The sequence below is a fragment of the Diabrotica undecimpunctata genome, chromosome 5 (assembly GCF_040954645.1).
Source record: "Diabrotica undecimpunctata isolate CICGRU chromosome 5, icDiaUnde3, whole genome shotgun sequence".
In the NCBI taxonomy this organism is placed as follows: domain Eukaryota; kingdom Metazoa; phylum Arthropoda; class Insecta; order Coleoptera; family Chrysomelidae; genus Diabrotica; species Diabrotica undecimpunctata.
In genome coordinates this window covers 63,312,983-63,333,103 of record NC_092807.1, presented here as the reverse complement: position 1 = coordinate 63,333,103, position 20,121 = coordinate 63,312,983, and the positions used below count along the sequence as shown (strand labels likewise).

General features: G+C 31.3%; 1 protein-coding gene across 4 annotated transcripts in view; it reads right to left on the bottom strand.

Moving 5' to 3' along the window:
• The window catches only part of LOC140441352 (rifampicin phosphotransferase-like), a 112,644-nt gene that overhangs the window by 6,263 nt on the left and 86,260 nt on the right, over nucleotides 1-20,121 (bottom strand). For 3 of the 4 annotated variants that reach the window (XM_072532020.1, XM_072532017.1, XM_072532019.1), the window contains exons 13-17: nucleotides 17,186-17,567; nucleotides 16,721-16,965; nucleotides 3,775-3,929; nucleotides 3,488-3,715; nucleotides 398-609 (exon numbers count right to left, since the gene is read on the bottom strand). In XM_072532020.1, the coding sequence (XP_072388121.1) occupies nucleotides 398-609; nucleotides 3,488-3,715; nucleotides 3,775-3,929; nucleotides 16,721-16,965; nucleotides 17,186-17,567 (1,222 nt within the window). Of the gene's footprint in view, nucleotides 1-397; nucleotides 610-2,535; nucleotides 2,782-3,487; nucleotides 3,716-3,774; nucleotides 3,930-16,720; nucleotides 16,966-17,185; nucleotides 17,568-20,121 lie in introns of those variants that run through there. The other variant, XM_072532021.1, reaches the window with a different exon arrangement.

Below are 20,121 nucleotides of genomic sequence, written 5' to 3'. Positions count from 1 at the left end.
AGTACACAAATACGGCGGAATTAGAAGATAAACAAAAGACAATTTTATTGTAAGTTATTAAAAATTATAATAATTAATGTAAATATATGAAATAAATAAATATACTGTGACTAGGCCTCTACAGTTTATTGAGAGAGATGAGAAAATAGTAGTAGTAGTTGAAGTCTTAGCTATAATAGTTCTATTAGCAATAGTAGAAAGAGGCTGAAATTATAAGCTTGTAATGCAGATGGTACGGAATTATGTATTGCAATTTTATAATAATGAATGATATACTGAAATGCTGAGGTTACAAAGTTATCATACCGAAAATATGGAAAGTGAAATCATAATTCAACTTACACATTAATTCTACCATTAATTTTTAAGTTTTATGAAATAGCTGCAGAAAACTTACCTATCTTTAGTTGGTCTATTTCTTCAAAACGGGTAATAACACATGCTCTAGCTTCAACAACTCCACTGTATACGGGAGTACCCTTAAAAATTTGTGTTAATGTATCTGAAGAAACATCAGTGTTACTGTTTTTTATTGTAGGACTCCCTGCCATTATCTCTGGAAATTCAAGTTTCACCCACTTTGGATATATCTTTTTTCTCCGCACTGCCCTAGGTTACCAAAAATATAATTTAATAGGAAAATTCATTCTTAAAATTTTAAAAGAATTTCAGCTATAAAGTAAATATTAAAATAAACACGCAACCACAAATCCTACGACCACTTGTTATAGAAAACGACGTCATCGAAGCAGTGAACGAATTTATATACCTAGGAGCGCTCCTTAACGCTGAAAATAATACTACCGCAGAGATAAACATAAATTGCACGGCTAACAGATACTATTTTGGGCTCAATCTCCTCAATTATATCGAGATTCCACAATTATATCGAGAAATACGAAAATTAAACTCTATAAAACAATAATACGCCCAGTCCTAACATATGGTTCAGAGACCTGGACTCTAACAAAAAGTAATGAAAACATGTTAGGATGTTTCGAAAGAAAAATACTAAGGCGAATCAATGGAGCAGTGAATGACAAGGGAGTGTGGAGAAGACGATGTAACTTCGAACTTTGTAGAATAGACCAGGAACCTGATATCGTAAAATATAGTAAGATAGGTGTATAGGGCATGTAATGCAAAATGCAAAATGACCCAGCTAGAAAAATTCTCCTTGACAGACCCATTGGTAGGAGAAGAAGAGGACGACCCAGAACAAAGTTCCTTGATAACATCGATGAAGACATGAGAAATATGGGAATACGTGCTTGGCGGAGAAAGGCAATGGATAGGGACGACTGGAGAGAAATTCTTGAAGAGGCTAGTAGCCACGCATGGTTGTAAAGTCAGAATGATGATGATGGAGTAAATACGAATGTATTCGTAAATCATTGATAATACTATTCTTCATAATAGCTTCTTGAATTTTTAATAATGGTAGGCCCATGCCCGTTTCATAATATTGTTCTAAAGCTAGCTTCTTGTAGCATTTTAATATTATTTACTATTTTTAATGGGAATTAACCACAATATTAGTTGAAAATAGTAGACAGCTTCTTGGATGATATATTTTGAATGATATTAAAAAAGCAATAAAAAAATACTCAATAAGTTTATTACTTGTTCTGCAATAAGAACTAGCTGAAAAGTCAAAATTGAGGCCTAAAGGCACAGTGGATAATTATCATACATAGATCAGTCGGCCACTATATAAGAAGTAACAAGTTGTTTTCAAAGATAAGTCTTATCACCTGTATATAGTCGATAGTGGGTAGAGATCTTTTAACAAACCCCAAAAAGAAGGATTTCGTGTTCAATCTATTATAAATAGAAAACTTGGGTGGAATGCTCACCTCGCAAGTATCACCTCTTAAGCAACATGGGTTTGTTAGAAGTGCCATTCACTTTGTGACAAGTCATGAAGTCTATTAGTTATAGTTATTTATGTTGCACTGGTGTAGTGCAACAAAACAACGGAGCAAAATCAATAAAGAAATTGCAAAAAGTGAAAAGAGTTTCTTGTGTAGGAATCAAGGTTGCAATATTATTATACCCACTACAGCCTTAGAGGTAATGCTGTACCCTGGTTCTCTACACATAAATGTAAAAGGACTCACTCTAGAAAGTGCCTGTAGGCTCCCACGGGCTCTGAATCTAAAATTCGGCGATCTGACTGTACATCTAGAGATTTTGAGGGTTGGAACAATGCAACCAATGAAGATATATACAGGAATTATGGCTGCAAAATAAGATTTCGAACTTGCACTAAATATTATTACATACAAGTGTGGGTTAATATAAAATGAAATTGCAGATATCACGAGAGATGCTTTTGCGCTTTATACTAATGTATCAAAAACACTAGAGGGAGTAAAAATAAGGATTACTCATCCCTATATCAATATACCTATATTCTCCATATATCTGCATATCATAAAATCAATATTCCTTGGAACTACTCCTACAATATTTCAAGTAAAACTGTTAGTAATCGATTTTTTTTGCTCAAGATTACCTTAAAAAACGTCCCAATTTAGCGAAAATATTTATTGTTTCCGACAGTCAAACTGCATTGAAGGCGCTGAAGCCTACACTAGGTTGGAACTGCAAACAGTCCCTCACTCATCTGACAAGGCACAACAAAGTATCTTTGCTGTAGACGGCAAGGCATAAAGGAATTGTGGATAATGAGAATGATGATAGTCTGAAGTGCCCTATTCACACGCAGATCTGTCCGGCGGATATGTCCAATATATTTATATATATATTGTTGTAGTTCTAAAATAGGTCAAAAATTAAATAAATATTTGTATGCGAAATACCACGAGAACATAAACTTTCAAGACCCTGTATAGGTTAAAAAGTTGTAAATATAATGATTTAGAATTAAGAAGTGGTTTCGCAGAAGAGTGGACTTTTATAGTAATTTAGGTTTTAAGAACAATTTATGTAGAAAAACATTTCGGATAATTTATAAAGTTACTAAATACTGTTCAACAAAATCTTAAAAATCATTATACACAGGCTTTTAAGTAAAATATTTTGGAAATTTAGGATTAATAAACAAAACGTTTTGGTTTTGTATCAGATTATAATTTCAAATTAATATTTTATAGACAATGCCTTTGTATTATTTTCCTCGAAGGTAATGGTAAGAACCAGTTATTTACTTAACATTACCTTCGAGGTACGTTGGTACGTTATTTTTACAAATACAGATTTGCCTGTAAACACAAAAGAAATTCAGATCATCTTCTATAAATTTAGGGAAAAACCAAGTGGGTACAATACGCTTGATTTCTTAAAAATTAAAATAGGGATGTTCAGAAAATAGATAGGAGAAATGAATGTGTGTGATTGGTAGCGTCTCAGTTATTTATCACATATTACATTATTATATAATTCGTTACATTTTTATTCCCAAAATTATATTCAAAAACTAGGATTACTGCTTAAACCAAATATAAATTAATTTTCAACTTACTTGGTAATTAACACAGGATTTCTATTGCTTATTAAAGAACCTATCTCTTCATGAGTAAGATGGTAGATTAAGTCCTTGGAAGGTATCAATCCTTCACAAACCATCTTCTTTCCTAGCTGCCTATACGCCTGTCTTAGTTTATCATAACTTCGTATCATTTCTGATTTGGTTTGTTCTCTACATGCTACAGCTATTCTAATCTTTTTTATAATTAATTTAATAACACTTCTGCAAAAAAAGTATGTGAAGTTTTTTAGTGCGTATTTATTTTTTTAAGTATTTATTACCTCGTTATATTACTCGTGATTGATTTCAAATTGTTTACTATATTCTCTATACTTTCAGATTCTTTGTTTTGAGTCCTCAAATTTTTGGTATTAGCTTGGATCATCGAAATTATTAATGATGGGTTTTCTCTCCAACTCGGCTCGTTCATCTCGAACTACAATTTATAAATTGGAGGACATTTCATACAGTTTAAATTCTAGTATATTTTAATAATTAAAAACAAACTCCTGAACAAAATTACCAAACCACTTTATTAAACTTAATTATCTTAACCCAATAAGTAGCATGATCTCCCTATGGGGATATCTGGCGCCTACGCTCTCACAGACTCGTCATATATTCTAATTTACACGGTGAGTGTCAAACTAGTTACAACGACATTCATTTGTTTAGTTCTAATAGTTGTAATTCTTTATTTTGTTTATCAGTAACAGTATCAATTTAATATTTTTAGATCTCTAGAAGAATATTATCTCGCAAGGAACTCAAAAAGTTAAGAAATGAACTTTAAGTTTTATGATAATAGTGAGGAAATATATACTGTTAATATTATCGAACTTTTACTTGAACGAGTTGATATAGTGTCTGATGAAAAATAAATTGACGAAAAACGAACTACAGGAAAATAATGTCACTTAAAGATGTTCCGGAAATGGTTGAAATTCATGTCTTAAAAGAAACAGAAACAGAGATGTGTTCTCAAAATACTGAAGAACCTTCAAGCAAAAGAAAACAATTGTCTAAGGATTACATTCAATTGGACAAAAATTGACGCTACATATTCAATTACCTATAACGATTCAGGAAGAGTCACTAACTGTAGAAGTGAAACTGAGAACTAAATTGAGAACGAACTAAAAGTCTTGTTAGTGTTTTGAACAACTATTTTATGAGCCAGTAGTAAACCCTTTTGCCTTTTGTAAAAGAAAGTTTGAGTTATTCATCTCAAAAAAATTTTTATAGCTTCAAGCTTTCAGCTATATTAAAAAATATATTGCGATTTTACTTTTTATTTGGATATCATTCGGTTCCATAAGAAAAAAGTGCGAATTGGTATAAAGGTGATGGCGTAAAAATCACAAACACACATTTTTTTCATGATAAAGTGTTTGAAATTTAATAAAATTTAATAAAAAATTACACTTCAAAATTGAGTTCTTCATAAAAAGCAATGCAGTAAAATCTACGTTAGGTAACCAGCTAATTTTTTCAGGATACTTTTATTAACAGCAGAAAAAACAACTTTTCATATTGTCCGACGGAACTTGTTTTCCTATGTACCTGCCTGATGGGTGAAATTGGTCGATTTTGTGACTATCAAAATAATTATTATTAACCGTCAGACATTGAAAAGGTATACGTAGAAATTCTGTACTTAAAACGCACTACAAGTCTCTGACAGATATATTGAGACATAACTAAAGTCTGATGAGAAAAAGTAATTTTACAGCGGTAACAGACCTACGCGCATGTTTACATAATTTGAAGTTATTGTTATTTTAACAATCAAAATACTTAATAATAAAAAATAATTTAAATAAATATCATGTATTGTATTAGAAAGATCAAAAAAAATCTAAAAAATTTTAAAAATTGAGAAAAAATTACATTTATCTTTTTCATGATATTATAAATAAAATGGACTGTATAATAGGATATGAATAAATAAATCAAATATTGCGTTAAAACATATTCATTAGTTAATATAAAAATGGTTGTACATTTCCAAAATAGAAAAAAAAATGACAAAATTAATTTAATTTGCAAATTCTCTATTAATAATTAGCATCTATTTAACGTATGATCCGTAAATGAAATCATTTCACCGTGATTCGATTTGCACAGTAAACACTGCATTTTTTCGAACCATTATAATAATTATTTAAGGCACGCGGGTACATGTTATTTGTTACACAGCAAATTCTTCAGCTCCCAAAATAATGAGAATGCGCACTGAACGAGCGGGCGAATTACGAATAAGCGCGAAATTGAGAATATTCGAAATTGAATTATTAAAGAAAGTATGAAAAGATAACAAATAGAGTAGTAAAGACGTCAAGAGATGGTTCCCCAATAGGAAGACGATCAGTAGGAGAACCACGAAAACGATAGAACGACAACTTACTGGAGGCACATTGAAAAAAATACGAGCCATGTCTACATAAAAATTAAGAAGAAAGTAATATATTAAATATAATTGTTTTCTAAATGATTTTTGATATTATCAAATTAATTTTTCAATTATTAATATCGCGTATATTTATGAAATTATAACGGTATATATAAAAGTTATATTAAGAATAGTACCTATGTACCTATTGCAAAAACAATTAATTAATTATAAGGGTATATAATATTATAAAAGATATATTAAAAATAGTAGGTACCTATTCCAAAAAAAAAATTAATTATTTTTTAAATTCCATGAAAACGAGCCTATCGCCTATCTCACTGTCAGACAATAAAGTACAGAATATGATATAATAATTATTATTATATCATATTCTGTACTTCATTTAAAATCAACATTTTTGAAAAAAAAAACGGTTATTAATAAATTTTTTAATAGTCATAAAATTGACCACTTTCACCCGTCAGACAGGAAAATCGAAAAACAAGTTCCGTTAGACAGTATGAAAAGTTGTTTTTGTTGCTGTTAAAATATCCTAAAAAAATTAACTGGCTATCTATGAATTTCGTCACAGTCGTTTTGACTTTGAATGACCTATATTTATCATTTTTTTCGTGTTTTTCTTACAATTTATAAGCTATTTAATTAAAAAAACATATTGTTTGATAGAATTTGTTTTCCGATTTTTCTATCTGATGGGTGAAAATTTTCGGGAAAATTAGAGGAAAAACGCCCCAGAACCAAAAAAAGTCGCAGAGAGAAATCGTGTCAGACTCGACCTAATGAAGCGATCCCAAAGTTTGAAAAGAGTATCTATCATAAACTTTTTTGCCGTCGGGCACTCTAACTAAAATGCCTTAATAAAATGTTGTACCTTTGAGCTAGAAACCAAGACCAATGTGTCATGTGATTAATATAACTATATTATCGGGTGTCTTTCGAGATGAGCTGTAAGTAGCATTAAATAGATCCCTTTTTAAAAATGGTGATCCTGAATTCCTGGAAAATTATCGTCCTATCAGCCTGTTTCCTTTCTTCAGCAAATTATTTAAATTATAAATGTGTGTGAGTCTTCTAAGCTTTTTCTATTTTCAAAATTTATTCTTTTTTGATTTGTCAGAGATATTTCATAGTTTAATTGGAAAATTGGAAAGATATTGCATTAGGACACTGATTTATCATTGGATAAAATCTTACTTAATAGGACGTAAGCAAAAAGTAGTTATAAAACATTAGGGAGTCAAGTTTATTACGCTCTAATACCTCGTAGTCGTACAAGATAATGGTTTCAGGTCCTCTGCTACAGAGTTTGCAGCTTAAGTCTCCATGAAACCGTCCCACGTGTCTCTTGACTGGCGCATGTCTGGTAAGGAATCACGTTATAATAATTCGAAACTGATTCCTGCTTGTTTTTCGTAGTACTTAAATAGTATTATCATTATGTCTGTCCAATATACACTTTGCCATGTGGTTAACTGGGTATATTTTTCCAGATTGTTGTTTTAGTGATACAGGCTTTTTTCCGCTCGCGGACAATGATTTTTATAACACCCATGGTCGGATCTAGACCAAAGTACTTTGTAGCTAATGTTATTTTTTTTAAATTTATCAGCTCTTTCATTGCCGTGTGGTCCCTGGTGAGCTGAAACTCATACCAGGGTGACACTGTTATGTTCCGATAGTTTGTCGAATTCCTCGGCATTCCGACACTTGCCTAAAGTTCACCATAGGGCTTATAAGAGCCTTCATGGTCGCTTGGCCATCCGTGCAAGTTAATGTTTCTTGCATTCTTACAAGATTTCAAAAATCGCGACTGAAACTGTTACGTTAGCCGCCATCTTGCATTTTTTTAAATAAAAAAGCAGAACCATTTTTGCTCAATATCTCCGCCATTTTCAACTTTTAGACAAAAATAATAACGACTGAAATTGTTGCAAATGCGATTTTCAACAATTTCTTTTTTTATAAATTTTTTCGTGCGATAGATATTTTCCGAGTTAAGGGGAAAAATAGTAGAAAGGGGGAGGGAAGCATAATTTTCGAATTATCTCGTTTATTATTAAGTTTACGACATAAATGTACCCAAATAAAAATAGAGAAACCTATATTTTATACAATTTTGGTTTCTTTAATTTTTTTGCTGAAATCAATATTTAAGGTCCTAAGCCTAACGAACCTTGATGTGACGGTCATCGACTTTAAATATTGATTATAACAAAATAAATGAAATATATCAAAATTGTATAAAATATAATTCTCTTAATTTTCGCTTATGTACATTCATGTTGTAAAGTTAATAATAAACGGGATAATTCGATAATTATGCCCTTCACTATTTTTTCCCTTAACTCGGAAAATATCGACCACAAGAAAAAATTTGTAAAACAGAAATTGTAGAAAAAGACATTTGCAACAATTTCAGTTGTTTCCAATTTTGTCGAAACGTTGTCGAAAACATTTTAAATTTACACTACCATTAACCCCTCCCTAAAGGTTAGAACAATAACATTTGAGGCAACTTACCATGCAAGATCAAATGCTATCCCAACTGGACTATATCGTATCTCAAGTATTACTGAAAACTGAACACACCAAAATAGTTCTGTGTGGTAGGTGAGAATCTAGGATCTAGGATGCTTCTATTAAGATTTTCTCATATTATGTACTAAATGGACTCAAGGCCAGGAGCTTTTCTAAGATCCGGATCAACGAGCCTGGGTCAGTTAACAGACCCGGTGTAACGTTAAATATAACGTTATAATTTTTCTCCGGAGTAAAATTTTTACGTTAAATTTTTACTATGTCTGTTGAAATGTTACTCTCTATCCTATGTTAAAAAAATTAAATCTAATGAGCATTTTTGTGTAAAATTTTATTGTCTTAAGTTTAATAAATTTTGGTTTACTAATTCTGGTAACTAATAAAAATCAATTTATACTACCGAGCTCTTCATGAAATGCAGCAATATTTTTAAATAGCGTAGTGCAGTATAGAACGGTTCAAAGAAGATGAGAATTATAAAAGAACTCCTTTCATATACCCTATTATGAATTACAAGAAGTAACAACATCTTTATCTTACACTGGCGTCTAAAATTTACTTTCTTTCCTGGATCTTTGCGTACTGCCTCGAGGTATTTTTCTTTAATACAAAATCTTTCACTTAAAAAATGAAGTTTTTCATTTTTATTTTTCTAATCTATTACTTTACAATAACTACACAACTTTATGAAACTGAAACTAACAACAAACACTTTAAATATCGGTGCTTGTTTAGTTTTTCCCCTAATTATTTGTTTTTTTTTGTAAATATAAACAATAAATGTAAACAATTTTCACACAAAAATGATAAAAATGTGGAACAATAGGAGTTACTTCAGACTAGCGGGAAGCTTCATACAATACTATTTTCTGTGTTGTTAAAATTTAAATAATATTTTTAAAATTGAATAGAGTAATTTTAATATTTATTTATTTTTTATGTTTTAAACAAATTCAATAAATTATTACGTTTACTTCTATCGCCACCTGTTAACGTAAGAATACCTACACGTTTCATACTTTTGATATAATATCTGTCAAATCTGTCACACCAAATATTAAATTAATTATAGAATATAAATAAATATCATTTGGTAGTAAATTTAATTATCATATAAACTAAATAATAGGTTTAAAAATAATAATTGTATTTATATGAAACTATTTTAAAACGAGAAATATAAAAATTTAAAAAGATGATTCAATGTTATTATTTGGATGACATTTATGACTTTTAAATTTTGACAACCATTACGAATCGAATGTTTTGGTGACAGATATTCTCTTAATTTTCTATTTCTCATTAGTTATTTTTCATGCAGTTTTTAATTGAAATCTGCTGAGAGTAAATATATAATGACTAGAAAAGAGAGTAGTGAATCTACGTAAAGAACCACTATTTTGTAACGATACCCGGAACGACGCCATCTTGTCGCGCAAGTTTCGTTACCTGTGACGACGCCATCTTGTGATGCTAGTTTCGTGATGCTCGCCTCATCAATTTACTGTAGAGAAAAAAGTAAAATAACGCCAGTATGAAAGCTTCGCTTCAAAAATGCATGTAGGTGATATAATTACTAAAAGCAATGTAAATAAAAATAATAACATGTAGGTTAAATACTGTATAGTTTTTCCCACAGTAGCCTATGTATTAGGTATACATAGGTACATTTGGTATTTGGCATTTACGCATCTTCTCTCATTTTAAATGAGAAAAGCAGTTTGAATTTGTCTTTCAGTTCGAACAGACGATAAAACCACATTAAGCAGAGATAAGTTTTTGCGGTAATTAAAAATCGATATTTATATTTAAATTTAAAGTTGTGTAAATATATCGGTTTAATACTTGGAATTTTAGTGTAAATAAGTGATTTACCTCCCCTAATGGGGGAGGAAAATAACATTAAGACGCAAATGTGCGAAGTGAGTGTTGCGACAAGTTCCCCAGATATGGATATGGATAAGGATATTGAAATTGGTGCGGATTCCGGCAAAACAAGGGAAGTTAAACTGTATAATATTTCCTCTAATAATTATGATTTTCATACCTGTTGCGTTTATATAGAGAAATTAAATAATCAGAACATCTCTCGTTTACATCCAATGGTGGTGGGGGAAATTTTGTATCAAAAACTTAAAATCAAAAATCTAAAGGAAATTAAATCTATAGGAAAAAATAGAGTTAAAGTCATTTTAAAATCTATTTTGGATGCAAATCATCTAGTAACACATGATAAGTTAAAAGATGAAAATTTAAAAGCCTATATCCCTAACCATCTCTTGGAAATCAAGGGAATAATTCACGATGTAGATACGAGGTATGATACTGATTATTTAAAAAAACATATAGACTCTTCCGTTAAAATTACCGACATTAAAAGAATGCATAGAAAGGTAGATAAAGAAGGTAAAACAGAATACGTCCCCAGACGAAATATTATAGTTACATTTGAAGGAAATGTTTTGCCAACTCATGTCGTAGTTAATTTTGTGTATTTACCAGTAGAAAGATTTGTAGGCAGGGTAATACAGTGCTACAAGTGTTTGAAATTTGGTCACATTTCTAAGCAATGCAAGGGCACACAAGAATTTTGTATACGATGTGCAGAAATTAAAAATGATAGTCACATATGCGACACTCAAAAAACTTTTTGTATACATTGTAAAAGTAAAGATCATATTTCGATCTCCAAAAGTTGTCCCGTTTATGAGGAACAAAAAAAAATTAAAAATATTATGTTAGATCAAAAAATCTCCTTTCTAGAAGCAAAAAGATTTAAAGAATCATCTTTTTCCGAATTTGTTAGTAACAATAAATTTTCGATATTGTCAAATCTTGAAGAAAATTTTCCAAAACTACCTAACGTATCTGATGACATTATGTCATCTCATCCTACCATTCCAAGATCGTATATGAAAAAATCAACAAACTTTACTCATCCTGGACCTAGTAGGATTAATACTGAACATAATGCACTTAAAAAAAGGAAAGTTTCTACTCCTGTTTCACAATCCCCTACAGATTCCTCCACCTTTCCTTTTAGATTTGGCCCGTTACAGCCCCTACCACCTAATCCCAATAAACCTAATAGTTCAATAGATGGTGAAAAAAACAAGATGGTTATTTCGTTAGTCAAATTTTTTTCTGAATTTATAAAAAATGTAAAATCATTTGAGGATGCAGAAACACTGGATAATAATTTGTTAGCTAAGGGTTTGCATACTGTTCTCGAGGATATTTTTAAAGGTACTTAAATTTATGGCTTTTAACACTAAACTTAAAATTATGCAATGGAACGCTAGATCAGCTGTTGCAAATAAAAACAGCCTACTCAATTTCCTTATTAAAGAAGATGTTGATATTGCTCTTTTAAGTGAAACCTGGTTCAAAAATAATGTTGTATATAATTTTAAAGGTTATAATATTGTTCGTCAAGATCGTGCAGACGGTTTTGCTGGTGTCGCTGTTTTGGTAAAAACGGGTATCCGTTTTGAAATATTAAAATTAAATAAAAACTTCAATAAAGAGCTACTTGCCTGTGGTATTAAAGTTAATTACGATAATACTCACTTGAGCTTTCTCTCTGTATATAGATGTCCAAAAGCCAAAACCAGAATAGAAGATTGGACAAACTTATTTTCCCAAGTGAAGCACCCTTGCATTATTGGGGGTGATATGAATGCCCACAATGCGCTGTGGGGATCATCAAAAAATGATAATATTGGCGATCAAATTGTAGAGACCCTACAGGATCTTGATTTCATTGTGATGAATAACGGTCAACCTACTTGTCAAGGAAATCCAGGACATTCAGATTCTATGATTGATATTACGGTTTGTTCCCCTTCCATTTTTACTAAGACATTTTGGACTGTAGATTCTGATACACTTGGATCAAATCACTATGTTGTAAAAATAGAATTCGAATACCCAAGAGCTGTTAATGAGACCATATATCCCAAAAGTAAATGGAATACTAAGAAAGCTAATTGGGATATGTACGCTGAAATAATTGAGAATACTTTAAATGAAAGTGGACCTATATCCCCAAATGTAGAAGAAAAATATAATCTTTTATTAGACTGTATCAATAAAGCTTCCACACAATCTATTAGCCAATATAAACCCTTTAAGTGTAAGAAACGGACTCCTTCACCATGGTGGGATGCAGAATGTGATCTAATTGTTGCAGAAAGAAAAAATGCATTAATAAAATACAAGCAAGATCCATCAGTTGAAAATTTTATTAAATGTAAACAAGCTAGTGCACACGCTAAGAAATTATTGAAATCGAAAGCCAAACAAAGCTGGGTTGATTGGTGCTCAAAATTAAATAAACAAACGTCGCCTACTTTGATTTGGAATCAAGCGAAAAGGATGAACAGGAAAAGGGTCAATGCTCCATTACCACTAGAAGATTCGTGGATAGCAGAGTTTTTCGACAAAATTGCACCACCGTATGTGAACAATCACGAAGATTTAATGTTATTCAATCCGAATTATAGTCATTTTCTCTTAAAACCGTTTACTATGGTAGAATTGGACTGTGCCCTTAGTGACCGTCCTAACACTTCTCCTGGTTATGATGAAATCAAATATATTATGCTATTTAATTTACCAAATAATGCAAAAGAGTTACTTCTAAATATTTTTAATCAGATAATTAGAGAAGGTTCTAACTTTTCGGCCTTCAAACATATTATTGTCGTTCCTATTCCCAAACCTGGGAAAAATCTAAAATTAGTTGAAGCTTACAGACCCATATCTTTATTATCTTGTGTACAAAAAACTCTAGAGAGAATACTTAAGGCTAGGCTAGAATGGTGGTTACTAGAACAGAACCTTCTACCCAAAGAACAATACGGATTCAGGAAAGGTTTTGGTACCTTGGATGCATTGGCTTCCCTAGTTGTAGACATTCAAAACAATTATTCCCGGAACAATTACTTACCTGCATTATTTCTTGATATAGAAGGTGCTTATGACTCTGTGTGTCTAACAGCACTCAAAGAAAAAATGACAAGAATATTTCAAATTCCAGCTCAATTTGCTGATAGTATTGTTAATCTTTATTCAAACAGATTAGTTTATTTAAGAAAAGAACAAATGCTCATAGGCCCCAGAATCGTAAACAAAGGATTACCTCAGGGTTCTGTATTGAGTCCTATCCTGTTTAATTTGTACGTAGCGGATTTGTACAATATTAAAATAAACAACATACCATTCAACCTCATACAATACGCAGATGATTTCTGCATTTACACAGAACACAAAGAATATAAACAAGCAATCAAAAACTTGGATAGTATTTATCAACTACTTCAAAAATGGCTTGATAAAAACAATTTTGAATTATCTTGTAATAAATCACAGGTTTGCATTTTTACCAGACATTATAAACCTAATGATCAAATAATTAAATTAGGAAAACATCAATATCCACTAAAAAATAAGGTCAAATATTTAGGTATGACACTTGACAAACATTTGACTTGGAAGGATCACATTGAGGATATGTTAAACAAATGCAACAAGGGAATAAATTTTCTTAAATCGATTAATAAAACGTGGTGGGGTGCTGATGTAGACGTAAATTTATTATTCTACAGAGCGTATATCCGCTCTATTTTGGATTACGGAAGCATATTTTATGGATCAGCCAGTAATGCATTGCTAAATAAAATTAACGTAATACACAATTCAGCTCTACGTACATGTTTAGGTGCTATGAAGTCCACACCAATTCAACCCTTGTATTTGGAAGCCTTGGAACCGCCTTTAAATATCAGACGAAACTTCCTGACCGAAAAATTTCTGGTAAAGACATATATAAAAAATCAATCGTTATACACAAAGCTCATCACTCTGAATTGCTATGATTTGTCTACTAAATACTGGGAAAAAAAGAAATCGCCTTTAGTCTGCGAAGCTCTGCAACATAATATGGAAGCATTAAAAGAGATAGATAAAGCTACGTATACACTTCAAAACATCTCATATGCAACATATCATGGTTCAAATGCAGATATCATGGTACCAAAATATAGTGACAGTATACACATAAATAGAAAGATTATTCACTCAATATTATCAGAATTCGAAAACTCCGTTGTTATATATACCGATGCCTCCAAATCATCAAACGGTACTGGATGCGCTTTTTTTATTCCATTGGAACGAATAGAACGCACATTTAAGTTGAACTCCCAGATCTCTATTTTTACAGCAGAAGCTCTTGCAATATATGAGGCCTTACTTTATGCAACAGAAAGTAACTCGGACCATATAGTGATATTATCAGATTCTTTATCAGTTTTGACCTCTATTGGGAAACCGGGATTGCCAAATACGTACAGTTGCCCTTATATTTACAAAATTAAGGATATCAAACAAAAGTTAGTAACAAGGGGCAAAAATGTACTTTTTGTTTGGATTAAAGCACATATAGGTTTGGAAAATAACGAACATGTAGACCAATTAGCAAGAGAAAGTATTATGTCTGGTAGAGAAACTTCGTATAAAATCACGGCTTGCGACTTTCTGGCTTCCTTAAAATTAAGATTATACCAAAGGTGGGATAATATATGGAAGGAATATTCCATTGTTAGCCCAAATAGATACACTTCTCTTCAAACAGATATTCCTAAAACTCCTTGGTATAAGTTTTTTAATGTACCTAGAAAATATGTTACCACGATCATAAGACTGAGATTTGGGCACGCTTGTTACCCCAAACATTTATTTAAACTTAAGGTTTTAGATAATGATCAATGTGAATTTTGTACAGAAGAAGGAAACCTAGATCATATATTTTTCAGTTGCCCCAGAAATATTATAACTTCATCCAGATTAATAAATAATTTACACAAACACAACATATTAGCCCCTTGGAACCTTCAGTACCTATTATCATTAGACTCGAGAGCAGTGTATGATTTATTAGTTATGTTTTTAAAAGATAGTAAAATAACCATGTGAATAATTATACATTAGTTAATAACGTAACCTTTGTCTCTAACCCAATTGTTTAAATTCCTTTCTTACCGTGGCCTAGTGTTGTATGTAAAAAAAAAATGCCTTGATGGGCCCCTAGGCGAGAAGAGAGTGACCCTGTTTACCTGTTTTGTATATTTATTTTAATTTTAATATAAACTCAGACAATCTTTCTTTTACCATGTTGAGTCTGGCTGAATGACTAAAAGTCTATGCCAAAAAAAAAAAAAAAAAAAAAAAAAAAAAAAAAAAAAAAAAAAAAAAAAAAAATGAGAAAAGATACTTAAATAATCATCAAATGGTTTTGAGTCTCAGTGCTAAGGAAGATAGGTGTAGGTGCCGTAAAGCTAAAAAAAAGTGGTGCGGTAGGCGGTACTGCAGGTGCAGACTAGCGAGAAGCTTCATACTATGTTTTTTGTATTTTTAAAATTTAAAATACCTATGTAATTTGTATCGTTATTTTTATTGTAATTTATGGTGGTTGATTCTCATGAATAAAATATTCAGAAAATAGTTACCCATTCAACAAGGCAACTTTACTTTTGTCAGCATAATTGTTATTTTATTTCAATTGTTCTCTAATTGTTCCACTATCGGTCTTTTCCACATATCAGGGGAAAAACTAAATAAGCACTTAAATATCTTTCTTTAACATATAATGTGGTACCTACTTATTTCTAATCAGAGAGTAAAATTTTAACCACCGATGGAACTACCATCTTAGAAATACAAACTTAATTGTCAACGAACAAATATATATTGGGAGGTTAGCGACCGTACCGTTTCTGTATCTAACGAATATTTAGTTACGTAAAAAAAATAAAAGATTAATAAAAATCAATTTTTTAGATACTCAAATTGTTTGCACCACCCTAATAATATGAATAGTATGTACCTAAGTAGTTAATAATCTATCCAATCATGTGGAGATCCTCATTGCCTTTGATAAAAAAAGATTGAGAGTAACACAAGGAGAAGAAGTCAAGGGCATACGTATACAATTACGATGTTTTTAAATTTATCAGATTCTACTCTTTTCCAGAAACGTTCAGGTCCATTAGGGGATTTTAAGCTAAATATCATTATTCAATTGACGTGTGCATGTGTAAAATCAAACACTATAGGCTTTCAATATCAAAAAGAGTTTAAAACGTACTAGTTATAGAATAAATTAGTTATTATCTCCAATTTTTTTTAATATTAGAAGTACATTTAACTTTGACCAGGAGTTTATACTGAATGGTTGCTTATAAAAGTATCCAAATATTTAACAAGCCTACCTCATAAAGACATCTATGTCCATGTCTATCCATAAACTCACAAAATACTTCATATGCTTTGGGACAATGATTTTTCAAAAAAGATACCCCTTCACTAGGATTTAAACTGCAGAAAGCTTCTCCACGTTCATTTTCTTTTAGTATTTTGGCAACATCTTCTAAATATTTAGGAACTTCTGCTGAAATAACGTCTTTGCAAGACGATAGTATGGCTGCGAAATCCGATATATGTTCTGTAGACAGTTCTAAAATATATCTATTGTTACACTAGAAGATATTCTGAGACCATTAAAAACTAGTTAACTTAGTTTTAGTTAGTTGTAGATAAGCCACAAAAATATTTTATATATTTTTAATTTAAATTTTTAGTTTATTGATTATATATATATATATATATATATATATATATATATATATATATACATATATTAAACTCAGAAAGTAAATATACTAAAATTTTTTTACCTGATTTTCCTTCAAGCATTATATTCATAGCAATAATTTGAAAGAATACTGAAACACCACTAGTTTTAACATGACACAGAGATACTTTTCCTACAGTGTCCAAACTACTATCAATTTTCATATACATTTTTCGTACATCATCCCCTTCCTTAAGATCAAGGTTCAAGTCATTTACCAATCTTTTAGCCTCACCAGCGTTATCTACCCAAGCGTTTAACATTATTCTAGTTATGTCTTTTGTTAGCCTTAAGGTTGAAGAAATACCGAAACGGTGTTTAATAACTTCATGGATTTGATCATCTAATACTGGGTGTCCGAATATTGCTAGATCCATTACCAAGCCACTGACATGTACTTTAGACTTTATGTTTCTATGTATCAACTAAAAAAATAATGTTAGGTAAATAATGGAGTGTTATAATAATATTATTTTTTATTGAACTCTGCCTGTACTGCTGTTAGATGGATCAAATAGCTTAATCTCAAGATAGCTGGTAGAAAACTCGGATAAAAGAGGAGAGGAGTAAGAAGATGAGGCCAGCAACGTCTCGGTAAAAAAGAATCATGCTCATAGAACCGATCACAGAGCACCAAATATCTACATGCCAGAAACATTTGAAGACGAACATAGCAAGACAAAAAGAATACCGTGCTAGAATATTAAAAGAAACATCAAAATACCAAAATTTCCTACTTATTTACAGCGAAAACGACAAAGCAAATTATCAAGTTCAAAAGTGGGCCTTTTACTGCACGACAAATTTGAAAATTACTCGAAACAGATATCGAATATATCAGCCACAAAATCCTGAAAACGATTTTGACTATGGAAAACAGCAAACTCGATATTATATCAGTTTTACTCCGAACATGAGCAAACCGGAAGGTGAAATATAAAATTTTTATAGAAGTCTCCAAAATGCAAGATCGGATACAGAGAAATGATAAATGTATTAAAAAATCACTATTTTGTCGGATCGGTACTCAGCCGAGGAAAGATCTTTGATATCAGTCATTATTAATAATAGGACTGATATCAAAGGTCTTTCCAATGTGTATCATAATTTAATAAATGGAGTTGTTTTTTAAATGCACCATTGACAGATATGTAAGATACGACCTGAACCACTCGTATTTTGAAGAAAAACTGCCATATGAATTTTAGGGTCAGGTCAGATATAATTTTTGCATTCATGTAAAACCACCGAATAGTGTAGACATAAAATATAATTGTGTATTACTAATGTTAAATAATTAAAGAGACCGACAAACCCAGAAATTAAAAACGTTTGTATTTAAAAATTCACGGTCAGGAAATAATAAACAATATACACATGATAAAATGCATTAGGCTCGCATTATATAATATATACACAGTATATATACAATATATACACAGTGAGGACGTTTATGAGACGGGACGCCGTCGTATCTCGTGGTTGAAAAATCTCCGACAATGGTTTGGGATGACCTCAGCGGAGCTGTTTCGCAGAGCAGTCAACAAAACCATGATAGCCTTGATGATCGCCAACATCCGGACCGGATAAGGCACTGAAGAAGAAGAGGACGTTTAGGTTGGAATAAATTTAATATTTTTGGGCCATTTTTGGTATTGTAACAAAATGATTTCACATTTCAATTTTTAATTTCAAAGGCGCATCTTACGAATGTACTAATGATGTCGCCACTTTCATGTACATGACGTCATCGGCTTTTTTTTTAAACGGAACAACATATTTTTCTCTTCATTTTTACATTTCACAATAAAAGGCAATTACAAAAATGTATAATACTTTTAGTCCAAAATAATTGGTTTGTGAATTACAGACAAATCAAAAATTTTAAATCTAAAATTTTATTGAATGGACGGGACTAATAAACATGGTAGGAGCAGAAAATTTTTTTAGACAGTTATGGTTTTTATTGCTGTTACGATTAAGTGAAAAAGAAAGAATTGAAATTTTAATAATGCGTGGGTGTAGGTATATAAAAATGTAAAGAACTGGACATACATAAATAACACTGGCGAGCTTGTGCATTCCGCAAAAGAGAGACGTGTGGCCTTAAGTTAATTCGCCAAAGCACTATAGGTTCAAGGTGCTATAGGAAGAAGAAGTATGTGGGTATGGTAACAAGTGCCGAACCCAACAAGGAAGTTTGTGATTTATGGAATGATAAGTTCCAGATCGTTCTATTTGTCAGTTCACGGAGATAATTATAAAGGTCCTTCTGCAATTGGCGATGATGAAAAATTGAATTTGTTACTAACTGTGCAAGAAAATTCACGCATATCAAATAGATAAATCGCAACGGAAAATTCAATGAATAAATTTACAGATTTAAAATATTTGAAAAACAAGTTTCACCCGTATAAAGTTAATCTACTTCAGGAGCTCAGTAAGGATGATTTTGATCGAATGATTGAATTTAGCGAAGTGATAATGAAGCGATGTAATAATGGCCCACAATTTGTAGTTCATGTAGCATTTTCAGATGAAGCATCATTTTATTTAAATGTAACTGTTAACAGGCAAAACTGTAGGTACTGGTCAGTTAGCAATCCTCATTGGACGACGTAGACTTATACTCAGTACACTGAAAAAGATAATGTTTGAGCAGGAATTGTTGGCAACAACATTGTGGGTCCATTTTTTTTTATTGGAAGAACGTTTATAGCTTAAAAATATTTAGATATGCTACAAAATGACATTATTCCAACTATTGCTGTGTTATATTCAGATAACCAAAATCCACAACTGCCTATTAATTTAATATGGTTTCAACAAGATGGCGCACTACCACATTATGTGCAGGAAGTGCATGATTTATTATCCTCAATAGATGGATAGGTAGGAGAGGAGCTATAGAGTCGACAGCAAGATCTCCTTATCTAACACCCCTTAATTTTTACTTTTGGGGTTATCTTAAATCTTACG